The sequence below is a fragment of the Mirounga leonina genome, unplaced genomic scaffold, assembly GCF_011800145.1.
Source record: "Mirounga leonina isolate KUSES-001 unplaced genomic scaffold, KU_Mleo_1.0 Mir_200, whole genome shotgun sequence".
Taxonomy (NCBI): Eukaryota; Metazoa; Chordata; class Mammalia; order Carnivora; family Phocidae; genus Mirounga; species Mirounga leonina.
In genome coordinates, this window is record NW_023270503.1 from 24,454,169 (window position 1) to 24,474,403 (window position 20,235).

Sequence of the window (20,235 nt, forward strand, 5' to 3'; positions counted from 1 at the left end):
CAGCTGGGGAGGCATAAATGAGAGTGGGGTCTGCTCTAGCTTATGCCCGATGGATATGAATGAGGGGGGCCCAGAGCGGGCATCTGTGGGAGAATTGCTGATATGTGGGAAGTGCAAGGGGCCAGGAGGACGTGGTGGTCCCAGGGGAATAAGGAGGATGGGAGCAGCTCTAGGAGTTGGCCACAGGAGAGGGAGGAAGGGGGGGCAGGGAAGAGCCCACATTTGAGCTGGGGGCTGGTGATGTGTCTCTGGCAGAAACTGGGGAGTGGGGCCAGAGAGGGAGGATGTATCGGGTAGGGGCCCCGCTGGATTTGGGGTGATGGTGCAATAGACACTGCCCAAGAGTTGACTGGAGGATGGGTGTGGTCATGCTGGGGCACAGAGTGGGACGATGGAGGGAGCTGCTAGATGGGCAGAGGGTGGGCAGCAGGAGTGAAAGGCCGGGCTCCGCGTGGGACAGAGGAGAGGGTGCAGGTAAGGCTGGGGATGAGGGGCAGATACGTGCACATGGGAGTGGTCCAGAAGCCTTGGGTTTGGCAGCTGGGAGATGAGAAGAGCCCACGCCTCGGGCCAGGAAGTGATGGGGCAGGTGGGCAGGGGCTGCAGTGGGAAGGGGTGGGTATGCACTGAAGCACATTCGCTGGGCCTTAGCCAGGAAAGAAGCATGGCCGGAGCTGGGGGGGCAGCTGGCCCAAGTCAGGGCCCAGAATGTGGGCATGCCGAGTGTGTCGGGTGTGTAGTTTTGTCTCAGACATCAGTTCTGTCCTTTCTTGTGGGGACTGCTGGAAGTTAATTTTTTTTTTTTAATTTTTAAAAAAGATTGTATTTATTTATTTATTTGAGAGAGAGTGAGAAAGCATGAGCAGGGGGAAGGGGCAGAGGGAGAAACAGACTCCCCGCTGAGCAGGGAGCCCGATGCAGGACTCGATCCCAGGACCCTGGGATCGTGACCTGAGCCGAAGGCAGATGCTTAACCAACTGAGCCACTCAGTTAAGTATTGTGGGCAGGGTGACTGTAACTCCTCCTGAGCCTGAGGGGAGGGTATTGTTTGTGGGATGGTGTGGCATTAAGCTGTGGACCCACTGTACAGAGCCTGTATGTTGTGGAGCTGTATGTCTTTGTGGAGAGCCTTACCTTGTGTTGTGGGCCTGAGTTACTCGGAGCCGTTCCTGTCAAGGCTGTTACCCTTGACTTTGTGCAGGGTGGTGGTGCCCCCTGGTGGTCAGAGGGGGCAATGCCCCGGCCATGCTTCATTCGTTCTTGCGTTCAACAACCCATTTATTTAGAACAGGATTTCTCAATCTTTTTTTTTTTTTTAAAGATTTTATTTATTTATTTGACAGAGAGAGACACAGCGAGAGAGGGAACACAAGCAGGGGGAGGGGGAGAGGGAGAAGCAGGCTTCCCGCAGAGCAGGGAGCCCGATGCGGGGCTCGATCCCAGGACCCCGGGACCATGACCTGAGCCGAAGGCAGATGCTTAACGACTGAGCCATCCAGGCGCCCCCAGGGTTTCTCAATCTTGACACTTTGGGCAGAATAGTTCTTGGTCGTGGGAAGTTGTCCTGTGCATCACAGAAAGTTTAAAGGCATCCCCGGACTCTACCCGCTGGATGCCAGTGGCACCCCCCGCAGTTGTGGAAACCAACGTGGTTCTAGAATATCACCAAATGTCCCTGGGGGGGGGTGATTCTGCTCCTGGGGATAACTACTGATTTAGACCATTGAAGTGCCGGGCTAACTGAGCTCTCCAGGTGGTAGGAGCACAGTGGGGGACGGGGCAGACAGAATCCCTGCTCCTCAGGGAGCTGCAGGCCCGCAGACAGATAGGCAGGGACGAGCAGACAAATGCATACAACAGTGACCAAGTGTGGCAAGTGCCATGAAGGAAACAAAGTCAGGGCTGCTGCACAAGTGACAGGGCGGTGGCGGCGGTGGCTGTGTTAGCTGGGACTGTCAGGGAAGGCCTCCCGGAAGCGGTGACATTTGGGCAGGGTGAGGAGCCAGGCCTGTGAAGGCAGGGGAGGAAAGTTGTAGTGGAGGGAATCGGCCAGTGCAAAAGGCCTGAGACAGGAGGATGCCAGGCGTGAGCGACTGCTGTGTCATGCATAAGGAGAGGGGGGTGTCCAAGGATGACTCTCTGCTAAGTGGGGAGCCCTGGGAGGCAGGAGGGGGCGCTATAAGGCCCAAAGAGGTCCAATCACCAAGGAGGTTTTGCTCACTTCTGTCCCACAGTGCTGGCGCTAAAGAAGGTAGCTGGTACTTTCTGGGGGTAGGCAAAAAGCCCACTGGGCTTGCTGGAGCAGGGAGGGGGTTGGGCCAGTTGGTCAAGGGGCCAGGACCCAGCTGGGGACTGTTCTGCCACCACCACCCTGATGAGTCTTCTTAGCCCAGAGATCCCTGGTCTGGGCGGAGCTGTGAGTGTACCCCAGGGAGGGCCTGGGCTGGGCTGGGCTGGACTCTGGGGCTGGACTAGCATGGAGACGTGGGCGCCCCGCTGGACCTGCCTGGGGCCTGACGTCCTTGCCTTCTCCCCAGCGCTGGCAAGACCTCAATGTGATCAGCAGCCTGCTCAAGTCCTTCTTCCGAAAGCTGCCTGAGCCTCTTTTCACCGATGGTGAGTAGCAGGTGGCAGTGGGAATGGGAGGAGGAGGGACGCCTGTCTATGCTGCACTCCGATCGTTTTTTAAATTGGGTTTCTTGGCTTTACTCTTTGGGGTTTTGTTTTAAGGCAAGAGAAACACGTGCTTGTCACATAGTATAGATTCAAGTAAAGCACAGAGGTCCCTGTCCCCAGAGGTTATCCTAGCACTTTCTGAGCACCGGCTATGTGCCAGGCACTGCTCCCTCCAACAACCCCACGAGGTCCTGTGTCTCCACTGTACAGACGAGGAAACGAAGATGAAGTGATTTGCCCAAGGTCACCCAGGTTGTAAGTGTCGGAGACAGCCTTCGGCCCTGGCAGCTGGCTCCAGAGCCCAGCTAATCACTCCCCTATGGATGGGTATTTAGGCGGTTTTCGATTTTTGCTCTTACAAAAAATGGTTGCAACGACTTTCCCTAATGTGTTCCTGCATGCCTGGATCAGTGTCCTCGAGGTAGATTCCTAGACATAGCATTTCTAGGTCAAAGTCCTGGTCGCCATTTTTGGAAGCTAATGTCAAGTTGCCCTCTGAGAAGAAGGCCCTACTTCACACTCTTGCCAACAGCCTAGGAGGGAATTTGCTTCCGCGCACCCCCATCAACCCTGGATGTCATCAATACTTTACATTTTTGTTAATTGGAAGAGAAATGTCATCTCATTACTGTTTCCATTTTTGTTTCTTTCGTTACTAGGGAAATTCACTATCTTTTCATTAATTTATTGGCCTTTTCTGTTTCCTCTCATTTCCTGTTCGACTGTGTGCCCATTTTCCTATTGGGTTGTCTTTTTTGGTATTGATTTGTAGGACACAAGCTCTTGTATAGTATAGGTATTAACCCTTTGTTAGTTTTGGCAGTAGTTTGTTCCTGCTCTGTCATTTGCCTATGCACTTTGCATGGTAAGGAACTGGAAACAATTATTTTAAGTGTAGTCAAAGCTGTTGGTCTTCAATGGATTCTGCATCTCACATTGAGGAAGGCCTCATGATTGTGAAGATATTTCCTTGTTTTTCCCAGTATTTTAATGACTTTTACTTTTGGCTCTGTAATGCAATTAAATTTGTTTGCATATTATGTGAGCTGGAAATGGATTTTTGTTCCTCCAACAAGATAGCTAGTTGTCCCAGGGACATTTATTGACACCTGCATTCTTCCCCGCTGATTTCAAATACTGCCTTTGTCACATAGTAAACATCCATGTGGCCTCTTCCCCTCCTTTCTGTGTCCTCATCCTTGGTTAGCTCTCCCCGTGAGTCCCACACCACTGTGGTGGGCTATGGTTTTAGTCCATTTCTGTATCTGATAGGGCACATCCTCCCTCGTCATTCTTCCTGTACAAAATATCCTCAGCTATCCGTATGCATTTATTCATCAGATGAATTTTAGAATAAACTTACCATGTTCCATTTTTTTAAAGTTCCCCTTGGCTTCTTCTGAAGGGAGTTGGGGGCATCTTGACCCAGGTGGGGTGGGCATCTGGAGGCTGAAAGGCCCCTCCCTCTTTCTAGGTAACCTTCTCTTCTGACCTTGTGATGTTCTTGTCCCAGATGCTGGGGCAAGAACCCCTCTTCCAGTATCGACATGCAGCTCAGGTCTTATTTCTTCCCAAACAAACACACCTGGGCTACCCCAAGTCAGGTGCACGCCTGAGTGTCGCTGTAGCGGATTTGATCATGTGGACACAAGGCCACAGATCTCCCCCCCACCCCCCCGAACTGGAACAGCCTGGGCCTCCTCAGCTTGGAAGCAGCCCACCCCGAGAGTGGGAAAAGGGACTGCCTCCCGCCTCTCTAAAGAGTCTTCACTGTGTTCTAGACAAATACAACGACTTCATTGAGGCCAATCGCATCGAAGACTCAAGGGAGCGGATGAAGACGCTCCGGAAGCTGGTAAGGAGACAGAGACACCCTTAGGCAGAAGGCAGACGAGGCTGGGAGAGCACCACTGCCCTGGGAGGCCTGGAGTCCAATGCCACCAATTCCTTCTGTGACCTTGAAGAGGCCCTTCTCCTCTCTGGGCCTCAGTTTCTCCATCTATCCAACAGGGCTGGTTAGAGGGTGGCTTCCAGACCCGCGAGATATGGCAATGGGAACCCCTGTGGGGCGTGGTGGGAAGGTGGGGCAGCCATCACAGCCCCATGCCCCTTCTCACTGCTACCCAGATCCGGGATCTCCCAGGACACTACTATGAAACGCTCAAATTCCTCGTGGGCCATCTGAAGACCATTGCTGACCACTCGGAGAAAAACAAGGTGGGGGGATGCTGGCGTGGAGTGTGGGGGAAGGAAGCATATAGGGTCCTTTCAGCATACTCTAAGCTCCTCCAGGTCAGATAATCCCAAGGCCCTCTAGGCACACCCTCCTCAGAGGTCATTCTGTCCCCACCCCACCCCTCTGTGCTTCTCCCCTGGAGAGCCATCTCCTGAGTTTCTGAGGGCCTCCCAGAGGATGGAAATCTATCCTTGGATCTAGCTCAAATCCCTTGCATTGCATTTTTCTTTTCTTTTCTTTTTTAAGATTTTATTTATTTATTTGACAGAGAGAGAGAGAGATAGTGAGAACAGGAACACAAGCAGGGGGAGAGGGAGAGGGAGAAGCAGACTCCCTACTGAGCAGGGAGCCCGATGTGGGGCTCGATACCAGGACCCCAGGATCATGACCTGAGCCGAAGGCAGATGCTTAATGACTGAGCCACCCAGGCATCCACATCTTTCTTTTCTTTTTAAAACGATTTTAAGTAATCTCTACACTCAACATGGGGCTCGAGCTCACAACCTCAAGATCAAGAGTCACATACTCTACAGACTGAGCCAGCCAGGTGCCCCGCATTGCATTTTTCTAATCAAGCCTCTATATCTTCTTATTCTGCAGCAGGGAAAATGAATGGAGCTATAGGAATTCTCCCAGTTTTAAAATACCCTTAGAACCTCCAGCAGGTCCCTATTCTGGGATCTCTCACTGTTAGCACAGTATGGGTGAGCAGGTTGGGCACTGCCCTAGGCTGCTAGGCTTGGGGATGAGGAAGGCTGAAATCTGGCCTGTGCTGTACTTACCAGGCATCTCCAGGCCCAGCAAGGAGGTGTCCATCTCATAAGCCAGGGACAGCTCGGGATGTGGTTGGGCCTCGGGCCTGAGGGGCCACAGTGAGGGAGGCCTTGGGGACTGGAGGTCAGAGCTCAGGGTGTGTGAACGCTGACCTGCTCTCCTCCCTGGCCCAGATGGAGCCCAGGAACCTGGCCCTGGTCTTCGGGCCGACGCTGGTGAGGACGTCTGAGGACAACATGGCGGACATGGTGACCCACATGCCGGACCGCTATAAGATCGTGGAGACGCTGATCCAGCACGTAAGCAGCCATGCTGGGCTGTGGCCATGTGCCCCTGGGCATCTCGCTCCTGCGCGCCTGGGTGGATGTGCTCAGGGAAGGAGGAGGCGGCTTAAGCAAATGTTCCTGGGATGGTGAATGCCCTTCAGAAGCAATGGGCTGCATTTCCTTACCAAACAGGAATGGATCCTAGAATCCCTGTCTTTCTAGAATGTTTCGTCCCCAGCTGGAGAATCAGGAAGCCCTTGAGCTTCCAAGATATGTATGAGGGTCAGAGGGCGGAGGAACGTCAGGGAAGATGCTGCTGGGTTGGAGAGCCAAGGGGTGGATGCAGGGGCACCTTCAGAAAGGGGCCCCCAGGAGAAGTGTCCTGGCAGAAACGGGCAGACAGGTGTGGGGGTGGGGGCAGAGCTCTGCCTTGCCGGCCACACTGAGGCTTCGGGGAGCAAATGGTGATGCCCAGGGGAGGGGAGGGGAGAGGGGCAGGGCAGAGCAAGGGCTGAGACGGATCCTGCACTCGTGCTCCCTACGTCTTGGGCTGGTCTCCTCACTTCTCAGGGCTGCCTGGAGGCACCTCCAGCCCCGGGTCTCTAAGGATTCTACTGACTGTCCATGATGGGATGAGAACCTAGAGCAACCAACAGAGGGCGCAGGAGGCCTTGGTCCTCTGGAGCCAAACCCGGGACAGCACCGCCCCCTTCTGGGGCACTCAGGGATGTTTTTTGAAATCCTAGATTTTCCATTTCCAAATCTCCCTATGGCCTGTAAATGGAACGGACCCCGTCCTGCCAGGAGAAATAAGATTGGCAGCTGGCTAGGGGAACGGGGTCCTTGGCCTCCGCAATGTCACAGATGCTTTAGGGAAGGGCAACCAGGTCATGCTACTTCCATCTTATAGATGAAGAAACTGGTGCTCAGAGAGGAAAGGGACTTGCTCGAAGTCACATAGCTAATAAGTGACAGCCCCAGGATTGTAGGCCAGCCTTTTCTGACCAAAGTTTGTGCTTTCCTCTGCCCCTGCTGGGAGGGTGGACTCCTGGGTCCATCCTAGAGCTGACTTGGCTGGCCAAGTGAGGCGGTGGGGTAGACTTTGGTCATGCTGAATGGCCCTGCCTGCTTATTTCCTTCCTTTACTGGGTGGTCAGGGCTCTGAGCCTCAGGAGGGAATATCGAAGCCTGTTCTTGTGCTAACACTGGGACCACCACTCCAGAGCTGTGAGGGAAGCCCAGGCCGCGGGGCAGTGTCAGGGATCCCGATGGGGCCTCAGTCGGGGGCAGCTTATCTCCCTTGGAAAAGTTCATCTCCCCAACCCAACAGGTAGCCCCTGGAGCCCCCATGAGTGTGTGCTTTGGGAGGGGGCCAGTGCGGAAGAAAGGGGAGGCTGGCTCCATGGCTCCTAGAGAAGCCCCCGGAAGCCTGAGGCCTGTGGTCAGCTAGGGTGTCAGGAAGAGCAGCCTCTGGGAGAAGGGGGGCCCAAAGTGTGTCTACTTGCCCTCCCCTAGGCCCTCAAGAGGGGGTCCCCAGCCAGTGGCGGCCCCTCCTTTGGGCAGGGTGGCAGGAGGAGGAATATATCTGTCTCCATCATAGGAGTATTCCCAGCGTCCAGCCTAGTGCCTGGCACATAGTGAACACTCAGGGTTTGTTGAATGAATGAATGAATGAATGAATGAGTTGCTTTTGAGGTTCTACCCATCTGGGCTTTGACACTCAGGGATTCATTCCTGGGTACCCATGGAGCTAGAGACTCTCCATTCTCTGCGTCCTTGGCACTTGAACATAATCAGCCTGGACAGTTGTCAAGGGAATGAGCTACCCCCTCTGAAGTCCCCTGGAGTCCACCCACCCAAGTTTGCTGGTGTCCGTCTAGTCCAGAGTCAGCGTAGTCATGAGCCCAGGCAGGATAGGACTTTGGCAGAGAGCGCTCCGACTCTGGCTGGGAGCCTGTGGCCAGTCAGTGGATGGTTGAAAGTCGTGGGTGACATGACCTCCTGCTGGGTTTCCAGCCGCAGCCGTCACCTGGCCTCCCTACGGGGGGCTCCTGTCCCCTGTGGACCTCTCAGACAGCAGAGCCCCGAGACCCATCCTTGCGTGGTACAGAGGGCGGAAATGGGTGTGGAGAGAGGCAGCGACGTGCCCCGGGTCACACAGCACGATCGTGGTGGAGTGGAGATGCACAGACCCAGGTGTTCAGCCTCCCGGTGGCAAGTCACCAGCCAGCTCATGGCCACGTTCACTAAGCCACCTGAAACCAAACCAAGACCGCCTCAAGGCATTCATTCCTTGATTCACCTGGCAAACTCCGTGATTCCTACTCGCTGCCCACTGGGAGTTCTCCACCGCAGCGCTAGTGACCTTTGGGGCCAGATCATTCTTCGTGGGGGGCTGTCCTGTGCATCGGAGGATGGTTGGCATCTCTGGCTAGAAGCCAGGAGCATCCCTCCGGTTGCGACACATGCAAATGTCTGCAGACTTTGCCGAATGCCCTGCGGCCGGGGGCGGGGGGCAGACTCACCGAGGCTCAGAAGCACTGGGGCAGGGGGCTCGGGGCTCTGGCTCTGGAGCCGGCCTGCCCGAGTTCACCGCGGCCTCTGCTCCTTGCTGGCTGTGTGGCCTTGGCCAAGTGACTGACGCTCTCGTCTGCAGAGCAGAGAGAACAGCAATGCTTATTACCTCACGAAGTAGTTGCGAGGCTTCCGTGAGCTGATAGCCGCGAAGGCCCTCGGATGCCACCAAGCAGCTTGGACGTGCTGTGTGGATTAGTGATGGCGGACGACTGACCTCACTCCACGCCAGGGGCCGAGGCGCATGCTGGGCCCCGGAGGTGAACGGAAGCCAGGCCCTGCTCGGAAGGGGCGCTGCCCAGTGAAGACCTCACTTCATTTTCTGGGCTCTGGTCAGGGAAGCCCGTGGAAGGAGCCGACCCTGCCCGAGGTGTAGGGTTGGGACCCTAGTCAGGGCCTCCCTGAAGTGTTGTCAAAGGCCTCAAGGAATTTAGCCAGGCAGAGGCAGGAGAAAGCGTGGCAGGCAGAGGGAACTGGATGTGCACCAGCTAGTGTGCATTCCTCCCGAGAACTCGGGGCTCCCCGAAGCTTCCTTCACACTTCTGGGCTCCCACGGCACTTTCAGGCACCCTCAAACCGAGTTAAAGACTGGCTCCTCAGGGCTCCTGTCCTCAGCCCGTCTCTGGGAACCGCACCTTTTCGTAATTACAGCTAACATCTATTACACACTAACAGTGCGTTGTACTGAGTGCTTTACATACCGTATTGCGTTATTTTTTAAAAATTTAAATGGAGGAGGGCACCTGGGTGGCTCAGGCGGTTAAGCGTCCGACTTGATTCTGGCTTAGGTCGTGATCTCGCGGTTGTGAGATGGAGCCCCGTGCTGGGCTCCACACTGGGTGTGGAGTGTGCTTGACATTCTCTCCCTCTGCCCCATCCCTCTGCCCCATCCCTCTCCTGCTCACACGCGTGCTCTCTCTCTGTCTCTCTCACAAAAAAAAATATTTATTTTTAATGGAGTTATAATGGACATGTAACATTCTATTAGTTTCAGGTATACAACAGAATGATTCGATATTTGTGTATGTTGTGAAATGATCAGCACTATAAGTCTAGTTACCACCCATCACTGTGCATAATTGCAATTGTTTTTCTTGTAATGAGAATTCTTTTTAAGATTTATTTATTTATTTTAGAGAAAGAAAGTGAGAGAGAGCAGGGGGAGGGGCAGAGGGGAAGAGAGAGAGAGAATCTCAAGCAGACTCCCCGCTGAGTGCAGACCCTGACAGTGGGGCTCAATCCCAGGACCCTGGGATCATGACCTGAGCAGAAATCAAGAGTCAGATGTTTAATGGACTGAGCCACCCAGGCGCCCCAAAGAGAATTTTTTTTTAAGATTTTATTTATTTATTTGAGAGAGAGAGAAGGGGAGAGAGAGAGAGAGCATGAGAGAGGGGAGGGTCAGAGGGAGAAGAAGACTCCCCACCGAGCAGGGGCCCGATGTGGGACTCGATCCCGGGACTCCAGGATCATGACCTGAGCCGAAGGCAGTGGCTTAACCAACTGAGCCACCCAGGAGCCCGAGAATTTTAAAGATTTATTCTCTTAGTAACTTCCAAGTACACAATACAGTGTTATTAACTATAGTCATCATGCTCTATACTACATCCCCATGACTTATTTATTTTATAATTGGAAGTTTGTACCTTTTGACCCCCTTCATCCCCTTGGTCCTCCCCCCACTCCTGGCAACCACAAACCTGTTCTCTCTACCTATGAGCTTGGATTTTGTTTGTCTGTTTGTTTGTTTTAGATTCCACATATAAGTGGAGAGTATACGGTATTTGTCTTTCTCTGTCTGACTTATTTCATTTAGCATAGTGCCCTCGAGGTCCACCCGTGTGGTCGCAAATGGCAAGATTTCCTTCTTTTTATGGCTGAGGAGTATTCCATTTCATATACATACCACATCTTCTTTATCCATTACTCCACTGATAGACACTCAGGTCACTCCCCTATCTTGGCTATTGTAAATAATGTGCTGCAATGAACGTCAGGGTGCAGATATCTTTTCTTGTTGGTGTTTTTTTTTTTTTCCTTCAGATAAATACCCAGAAGTGGAATTGCTGGATCCTAGGGTTGTTCTGTTTTTAACTTTTGAGGAGCCTCCATACTGGTTTCCATAGTGGCTAAGCCATTTTACATTTGCACCAACTGTGTGTGAAGGTTCCCTTTTCTCCCACATCCTCTCCAACACTCAGTATTTCTAGTCTTTTTTTATAATAGCCATACAGGATTTCATGTTAATTCTCACCACAATTCTAGAAGTAGATACTCCTATTATGTCCATTTTACAGATAAGTAAATAGACTCAGAGAGGTCATTTACCTGAGGTGAACTTGAGCCTGAGAAGACTGACTTTAGATCTTGCATTATTATTATTTTTTAAAGATTTTATTTTTATTTATTTGACAGAGAGAGAGACAGCCAGAGAGGGAACACAAGCAGGGGGAGCAGGAGAGGGAGAAGCAGGCTTCCCGCAGAGCAGGGAGCCCGATGCGGGGCTCGATCCTAGGACCCTGGGATCATGACCTGAGCTGAAGGCAGATGCCCAACGACTGAGCCACCCAGGCGCCCCATTGCATTATTTTTTTTTAAGATTTTATTTCTTTATTTGAGAGAGATGGAGAGAGAGAGCTCGCGTGTGCATGAACGCATGCGCGCAGGAGTTGGGAGGGGCAAAGGGAGAGAGAAAGAGAGAGAAGCAGACTCCCTGCTGAGCAGGGAGCCCGATGCGGGGCTCAATCCCAGGATCCAAGCTGAAGGCAGGTTAATGCTTAACCGACTGAGCCACCCAGGCACTCCTAGATCTTGCATTATTTCTTATTCTCTGTTTTCTTTCTTGTTTCTCTTCTGTGCTACTTATTTGGATTAATAATATGCCCGATTGTGATGAATAATAACTGAGGTTCATGGGACACGGTCATAATCAACCTGCAAGTCTCCTTGTTCCCCCATTCATTCCTACCCACTCTGCCCCCCCATAATGACCCACTCTAATAGGTTGATATGTGTCCTTCCAAACCAACTTTCTCCCTGCTTATTTTATTTATTTTTAAACAAACGGTATTTTATTTTATTAAGTAATCTCTATGCCCAATGTGGGGCTTGAACTCATGACCCCAACATCAAGAGTTGCACAGTCTACCAACTGAACCGGCCAGGCGCCCCAAATATGCTGCATGTTTTATTTTTAATTTTTATTTTTTTTAAGATTTTATTTATTTATTTGAGAGACAGAGCGAGAGAGCACAGGGGGGAACAGCAGAGGGAGAGGGAGAAGCAGGCTCCCCGCTAAGCAGGGAGCCCCACATGGGGCTCAATCCCAGGATCCTGAGATCATGACCTGAGCCGAAGACAGACGCTTAACCGACCGAGCCACCCAGGCACCCCTCTGTGTGTTTTAATTTTCAGTCAGTGAGCTTAGCTCATTTGCTTGATTCTAATTTCTGTACTGTTAGGGCTTATCTCTGCTATCTTAAATGTCATTTTCTCTTTACCCCATTTTCATTTTATCTCTCTTCAGTCTGTCCTACCTTGCTTTGGATGAACTGACTTTTATTTTCCTGATGTGAAAATTACACAATTTATAAAGTCCATACTGTGTTTAATCATACAATTATAACAGCCCATACTTACGTTTCCTTTTCACTGACAATTTCTAAACTCATCAATATCCATTGTCTTCCTTCCACCACATCTAAAAGCCAAGTACCTTGTGTATTCTCACTCATACGCAGAGAGGTTTCTCCCTCTGCGTTCAAAATCTACGGCGTCATGGAGATACTTTGTGTGTATTTGTATATGTGTGTGAGTATCCTTGCTTGGATCGACAATGGACTTTTCTACGCTACTATCCATCCTTACTTCTCAGAGCCTGTTGCTCCACCCTGGAGTCATTTCTTTATGAGCTCATGTACACAATTAAGAGAGTCTTTGTGCAGTAAGCTTTTTGATGTCTTAGAATAGCTATAGTTCACACTCAAAAGTGAGAGTTTAGCAGGGTATAAAATCCTAGGTTCCAGATTCTTGCATTTGTAGTCCAGCAATACAGTGACAATATTGTCTTCTTGTGTCTGCTGCTGCCGAAAGTTCTAGTTACAGCTGATACTTGCTCATTTGCAAGCAATCTGTTTTTGTTTTTCAGAAAACTTTTAGGGTTTTATCTTTAAGATTCTCAAATTTCACAAAATGTATTTAAGAGTGGGATTTTTACTTTATTTTCTATCCTGTTTGACATTTATGTGAAAACTCTTGCCTGCCTGCCCCTCGGGGAACCTCCTAACACTTCCCTCCAGGCACTTCTCTTTCCTGGCCAGGGGAGGGGGTGCCGCCCCAGGGCAGTGTGGTGCCCAGGGCTGGGGAGGGGTACGCAGCTCTGGCAGCCACGACTGGCCTTCTCCCTGCAGTCGCCCCAGCCGGCACTAGATGGCGCTGCTGCCCCCCCACCCCCACCCTCCCGCTTCTGGCCTGCGGTTGGGAGAGATCCACCGTGATGCACACTGTACAGAGTCTAGTGACAGACAGGCCTAGAAGCTCTCCCTGAGCTGGCCCTCCACCAGTCCTCAGCCCCCTCCCAGTCCAGGCTGCGTTTCCCTCCCACACTGGGATCCAGTCCTTTCTCTCCCCACAGGTTTCTCATAGCCTGTGGAGTTGGGTCCTGGGATTCATCAACCTCCCTTGGGGACTTCTAGTAACCAGGTGCAGATGGGGATTGTTGAATAGAGGGGGGACCCTCACCTCTTGGTGCCCCCTCCTGCCCCGCTCCATCTGGCGTCTGAGTGGGGTCTTCTGGACTATGCAGGTCAGGAGCCTGTGTCTCTGTCTTCCCTCAGCCCCTTTCCACACTGAGTTCACTTCCTTTTGTCTCCTCTGCAGTCAGACTGGTTCTTCAGCGATGATGAGGACAAGGGAGAGAGAGTAAGTGATGCAGAGGGAGGGCGGGGCTGGGTCTGAGCTGAGGTGGGCCCTCCTCCCAGGCTGGGGGCTGGGAGGGGGCAGGCAGCAAGACTCAAGCAGGGGGAAGGTCCCTGTCTTTGGGGCTTCCCAGTCTGATGGAGGAAACATAGACCCTCTCCTCAGGAGCCTCTAATCTAATGGGAGACACAATCCTTGCCTTCATGAGCCCCCAGTCTAAGGGGGGAGAAACTGAGTCCAAGTCTTATCTGGAGGATACAGGTCTTAGGAAGGTCCAGTCTGATGGGGGAGACACAGCTCCTGCCTTCAGCTGAGGGAGGAGCTCCAGCCTTTGGGGGTTCAATCAAGGTGTTGGAGGAGGCACAAAACAGTCTAATGGGGGACATGTGGGACCTGCCCTCAAGAGTGCCTGACTTATGAGAGAGACAGCAGCTGCCCTGGTGAGCCCTGGTCTGATGGAGGAGTCATGGGCTCTGCCTTCAGGTTACCCCAGTTTGCAGGATCCACAGTCTGGCCCTCTGAGGGCATGCTGGCTGACCCTCCTCCTGTTTGCAGACTCCTGTGGATGACAAGGAGCCTCAGTCAGTGCCCAACATTGAGTACCTCCTGCCTAACATTGGCAGGACAGTGCCCCCTGGTGACCCAGGTTCAGGTGAGTGCAGGGGCTTGGGAAAGGGTGGGGGGTGGGGGTGGGGGTGGGATCCGCATTCCCCAGGGTCCCAGATGCCTGGTCAGATGCCCAGCTTCCCTGCTGTGCCCCAGTGGGGCCCTTCCCTGCCCCCCACCACCAAGACTGGGCTGTGGCAGGGCCTTCTCCGCTCTAGGGAGGTCCGGCTTGCCTGTGCGCCCGCCTCCTTGTCTGCTCAGCGGACCCCGGGGCTGGGTAGGGGCTTTGTTCGCCCTCCTTCACTGGTTTCCTTCCTGAGCTTTTTGTTTCTCACGGGCTGTGTCCTTCTGGGCATATTTCCTCTTTTTAATTTTTCTTCCTTTTCTCCTTGCACCCCTCCACCCTCCTCTCTCTTTTCCCTGTGCTCTCCTCCCGCCCCTGGACCCTGCCCCTCTCTTCTCTCCTTCCCCTCCTCCAGCGGACCTGTTGGAGATTTAAAGGGTACAGTGTGGCATTGCGGCCTCGGTCACTAACAGTGGCGGGTGATTATAAGAAGGCTGGGCAGGCCCGAGGGGCAGGCAGAAAGGTCCCGGGCTGTGAGCACCTCGACGTGACATACCAGCTCCCCACGCTTGTTAACAGCTTACCCCCACCCTAACCCTCCCATCTGAAAGCCCCTTCTCAGGAGGAAGGAGGTTTGTTGGAGGCAGATCCTATCCCCTTGCCAGGAAGTCTGGGCACCACAGGCTGCCCCCCACAGTCCCCAGACTCTGGCCTTCTCTCTGTGCTGAGCCCGGCCACTTCGGGTTATCCGGACAGGAGAAGGCTTGGCTGTAAGGAGGACCCAGCCTATCTAGACACGGGTGACGTCACCCCCAGAAGCCCCTCTATAGCTGCAGCTCCTGCCTCAGTTGCCTCCGAGGGCTGGCTCTTCCCGCATCTGAAACCAGAGCCCCTGGTCACTCAGCCCCTTAGTCCTGTTTCTGGGCGTAGAGCCTCGAACAGAGTAGCCCAGAGCAGTCCCTTCTTGGCTCAAGGCACTAACTTGGCCCGCCCCATGGAGGAGCTCCCCTTAGTATTTTGACTGCTGCTCCTGTCTCTGATGGAGGCATTCCACAGCACCCCTAGTTCCCAGAGGCAGGCTGAGGAGGGGGCCAGAGGACAAGGTGGGAGGGGGTGGCAGAGAGGAGCCCCCCGTTTCTTCTAATCACCTGCTGCCGCACCCCTGCCCCGTGTGTCTCACTGTGTGGTCGGCCATCTGCTCTTCTCACTGTGTGCAGGGGAGGGCTGGGGAGGAGGACTCACTTGCTTGCCAGAGAGTGTGGATTAACTGTGCCCGCGCACTGCCCCATCAGACCCCGGGAGGTCCTTAGATCAGCCTGGAGAAGACCCTGCCAGGATTGGTTTCTGGTTCCTTCTCCACCCCAATGATATTAAGGGAGTGGGACCCAAGTCCCACGGATGTAAAAGTTTTATTCTTCTTCATAACTCTGGTAATAAACAGGGGCCTTGCCCCATCAGGGCAGATTGAGCTGGAGTCTGGAGCTGGAGCTTAGCAAGGCCCAAATCACCAGCCCACTCTACCTCCTGTGTCCCGCCCACCTGCTGTGTGCCCCTGTACCCCATCCTACACAGGGTCCGTCGTCTTCCTCCTGTCCTGGAGTTGGGGTGGGGTGGAGGTAGATGTAGGGCCCCCACCTGTCTCTGCACTGTGTGGTCTCCATTCCTTCAGAGCATCTGTGATTTGCTGTGTTTCATTGTGGTTTCTGTGGACTGCATCTGATATTTGGCATTTTCTCTCCAGTGCTTCAGAGTAACAGGGACGGGAGGGGAGGGGAGAGGAACTAGGCCCAAAGAAAAGCCCCCCCCCCCCCCACCGCTTGCCCTTGACCCTGGCAAACGAGGGTCTAGGGACTGGCAGCCTGATGTCACTTCCTGCCCCAAAAGGAGGTGGTGATTGACATCATTAGCCGCTCCATCCCTGTCCCACAGGAAATGACATCAGAAGCCCTTCACACTCCCAGGGCCTGGGGAGATCTCAGGTGTCTGAACTCCCTGGTTTCTGAAGCCTCCGAGGAGAGGGAATCGTGTTCACAAGACAGCCTCCTCCTGCCCCAATTTAACTTTCATTTTTCTTTCTCGCTCTCCCCAACAGATTCCACCACCTGCAGTTCAGCCAAGTCCAAGGTGAGTGCCAAAGCCATTCTGAAGGCTTTATCCCTGTCCAGGCCCGCCTGCTCTTTGCTTTTTGGTCAAGGGAATTGGGAGAAGTGCCCGTGGCCCTGAGGAAGGTTGCTGGTCACTGGGAAGGCGGGTGGGAAGGAATGTGCGTATGAGGTCAGCAGAGAAGCTACTCACCTTGGCAGTGCTTCGGGAGGCGTCTGGGGGAAGAGAAGGATCTGGCTTGGGAGTTAGGCGCCCGGGGGGCAGCGTGCCCAGTGGTCAGAAGCACACACAGTCCTGGGACTGAGTCCTGGCTCCACCACTCAGTAGCTTCGGGACATCGGGCAAGTTGCTTAACCTCTTTGTGAACCTCAGCTTCCTCATCTGTAAATGAGGCCTGATATTTATCCCCATTTATGGGGATATGGGAATGGCCAGATACGTCTGCTACAATAACTATGCTTTTTGGAGAGCCCAAAGCAAACAGAAGGAAGGAAATAATAAAGACAAGAGCATCAATCAATGAATTGAAAACAATCAAGAAAATCAATGAAACCAAAGCTGGTTCTTTGAACCAGCTCTCACAGCCAGCTAGTCCTGGCTGCTCTGGAGCCTGCCTTCTGAGACAGAGCCATTAGGCGAGCACGGCTGCCCAACTCTTAGAGCTGGATGGCCAAGGGAGTTGTCTTAGTCAGCTCGGGCTGCCGTAACTAAATGCCACATACTGGGTGGCTTACACAACAGACATCTATTTCTTCACAGTTCTCGAGGCTAGATGTCCCAGATCAAGGTGTCAGCATGGTCAGTTTGTGCTGAGAGCTCTCTTCCTGTCTTGTGGATGGCTGCCTTCTCGCTCTGTCCTCATAGAGCAGAGACAGAGAGCAACAGCACCAGCTCTCTGGTGTCTCTTTGTGTAAGAACACCAATGCCACCATCAGGCCATGACTGCATTACCCGCCAAAGGCCCCATCTCCAAATACATGGGGGTCCCGGCTTGCTTCAGCAGATGGCTTCGGGGAGGGGGACACAATTCTGTCTGTAGTAGTGGGTGAAATCACTAAACATTGGTGATCGAACTGGACTCATTTCGGTCTGGGTCTCTAAGCACTGGCCAGGTCCCAGTGAGCCCAGTGTGCCCGACACCAAGCAGATGCTCATTATATATCAGAAGAATATAGTGGGGGTGCGGGGCGCCTGGGGGGCCCAGTCGGTGAAGTATCCAACTCTTGATTTCGGCTCAGGTCATGATCTCGGGGTCGTCAGATAGAGCCGCGTGGTGGGCTCTGCGCTGGGCGTGGAGCCCGCTTGGGATTCTCTTTCTCCCTCTCCCTCTGCCCCTCCCCTCCCCTCCCTACCTGCATGCTCGCTCTCTCTCTCAAAAAAAAAAAAAAAGAAAGAAAGAAAGAAAAAGAAGAAGAGTGTACTGGGCAGAAAGAAAGAAGGCTGCTTTAGTCTGGGACAGAGGTCCCTGCAACCTCTCCACAGAACCTCTGACTGCACACCTGTGGGGCAGGGAGCTCACTCCATCAGAAGATTGCTGTGACAGGGAGCAAGTTCATTACAGTGACCTGCACCTAGCTCCATGTTACTTCCACCCATTGCTCCTGCTAGCCTCCTGGCTTCCATAGCCTCTCCTGGGCTGACCCCTTGACCTTTCTGTGCACGTACTGACCTCTGCATTCCTGGAAGGGACCATCATGACCTCACTGCTTCTGTAACTAGCAGGAGGAGAGGATAATTCGATCAGATGGTCCTAGTGGCCTCTCAAGTCTCTCCGAGAGCATTGGCCAGACGAGAAAGTGGCACTGGCCACCCTGTGCCTCGGGGAGATCACAGCAGAGCCCCCATATTGCACAACTCCAGGGATTGCCTTTGGGAGCCGTGTTGCCAGCCACAGCCCGGGAGCCACGTGCCTCTGAATCCTGACTCCCTGACGTGTGTCACCTTTCTCAGAACTAGCTGATGTGAGAGAGAGTATGTAGATAGCAGGGGCGAGGCTTCTCTGGGTCTCCATTCAGTATTAACGCTGTGGCTGAACCAGGTGGCCTGTGAGGAGGGGGTCACAGGGCAGGCCATTCCAGCCCAGCAGGGGGAGCAGTTTCAGCCTCTGCTTCCGCAGGGCTTCCTGTGTTGAGGGGACTGCATTCACCCATGTGTCCTTCACTTAACATTTATTGAGCACCTGTTATGTGCCAGGCATGGAGCTAGGGGTCATGGATGCAAACACAAATAAGCCACAGACCTTGCCCTCAAGGAGCTCAGAGTTTGATGCAGATGACGTGGAAATAGACCTGTCCTGATGGGAGAAGAGCAGGTGCAGCTGTGTTTTCAAAGGGCGAGGCGAGGGCTGGGAGGCGGCCGCACGGAGGCTGCCATGTTTCAGCTGGGCCTAGTAGGATTTAGAGCATACCCAGCACATAGGGTGGGCTGGGGGGCGGTGGCTAAGGGCTGCCAGTGTTAAAATGCAGGTGAGTCTGGCCGGAGTGTAGGCTGGGTTGGGGTTGGGGTTGGGGTAGGGAGGGCCATAGGCTGGGAAAGTTGGGACCAGATTGTGAAGGGCCCTGTGTCTGAGCTTCATCCTGGTGGGGGTGGAGGGGCCCTGCAGAGTCTGGAGGTGATCAGATTCCCACCTAGTCTTAGAAGGACTGATTGCTCTAGGGGAGGAGGGACTGGGGTAAGGCAAAAGTGGAGGCAGGGAGTCCTATCAGGAGAGGGCAGAAAGGCCCAGAAAAGGCCGTGTGAGGGCCTGAAAAGACGATGGTGAGGATGGGCGGGCTTTGCGAGTCACTTCAGGGGCATTGAGAAGAAGCAGGGGAGAGGGAGGAGGCAGAGAATCACCTTAAGATGGGGAACGTGCATGCAGGTGGTTTGGGGCAGGGCGTGGGGGCATAGTGCAGTTGCAGATAGGTGAATTTCGGGTGCCTGCAGAAACCTTGCTTGAGAGGGTCTTGCGGTTGGAAGAAGAGTTCTGGAGTTCAAGGGGGAGTTTGGTGTTGGCCCGTGATGGGCAGCGTGGGCTCGGCTGGGGCATCCGGGAAGGCTAGCACAAGAAAACACCCACAGGGCTGAGCAGTGAGAACGGGGCAGGAAGGTGCCCAGTGTGGGGTTGGAAATCAGTGTTTGGGAGCAGCATCCATCCAGACCATCGGACTGTGCAGGATCGTGTGGCCACTCCTGGCGGCAGAGCTGACGGCTGCATTGATGTGGGGATGCGGATTGTGGGTGGCGCGCTGGTGGATTGGCTGAAACACCCGCCGTGGGCTGCAGTGGGAAAGGGAAGTGAACTTGGGCCTATTGCCCTGGAGAGGCCCATACATACGGAGTAGGTGGAAAGGCAGGTTTCCCAGGTGGGGGTGAGTGGAGATGGAAGGGGTAGAAGCCGCGGTCGGAGGGAGGTCCCCGCCAGGATCTGGTGGTTATCACCCGGGACAGTCTAGGTGAAATGGGTTCAAACTGTCAAGTGTATTCCCTGTTGAGAGACTCTTACCCCCAGAGCCGTGTCTAAAAGGCTTTCGCTAGCGCTGGGCATGGGGAATGGAGCGGAAGGTGGGCGGAGGTGAGGGACCGGCGCCCAGCTCCCAGGAAAGAGCCGAGAGTCTCTGGATTGAGGCCAGAGCGGCTGCCGAGGGGGCTGCGGGGTTGGCCGGCCCCCCGGTGGGGCCGGGTGGGTGGTGGCGCTGCCGCGGGCACAGCCGTCGGGGCGGCGGGGGCGCGGGGCCGGACCCCCTGCGGCTGGGTGCCGCGGTGCGGAGGCGCCTCCTGCATTCTGGCCTGTCTCCCGCGCAGGGCTCGTGGGCCCCCAAGAAGGAGCCGTACGCCCGGGAGATGCTGGCGATCTCCTTCATCTCGGCGGTCAACCGCAAGCGGAAGAAGCGGCGGGAGGCGCGGGGGCTGGGCAGCAGCACCGACGACGACTCGGAGCAGGAGGCGCACAAGCCCGAGGCGGGGGCGCCGGCGCCGGGGGCGCGGGACCAGCCGCAGGGGCCGCTGCCGGGCGCCGCCGCCGCCGCCGCCGCCGCCG

General features: G+C 54.2%; 1 protein-coding gene across 1 annotated transcript in view; it reads left to right on the forward strand.

The window, feature by feature from the left end:
• Positions 1–20,235, forward strand: part of ARHGAP23 (Rho GTPase activating protein 23) — a 68,339-nt gene that overhangs the window by 45,398 nt on the left and 2,706 nt on the right. The window contains exons 15-22 of the mRNA XM_035027466.1: positions 2,539–2,617; positions 4,459–4,532; positions 4,805–4,894; positions 5,861–5,986; positions 13,406–13,447; positions 14,000–14,096; positions 16,207–16,238; positions 20,001–20,231. Of these exons, the coding sequence (XP_034883357.1) occupies positions 2,539–2,617; positions 4,459–4,532; positions 4,805–4,894; positions 5,861–5,986; positions 13,406–13,447; positions 14,000–14,096; positions 16,207–16,238; positions 20,001–20,231 (771 nt within the window). The remainder of the gene's footprint in view (positions 1–2,538; positions 2,618–4,458; positions 4,533–4,804; positions 4,895–5,860; positions 5,987–13,405; positions 13,448–13,999; positions 14,097–16,206; positions 16,239–20,000; positions 20,232–20,235) is intronic.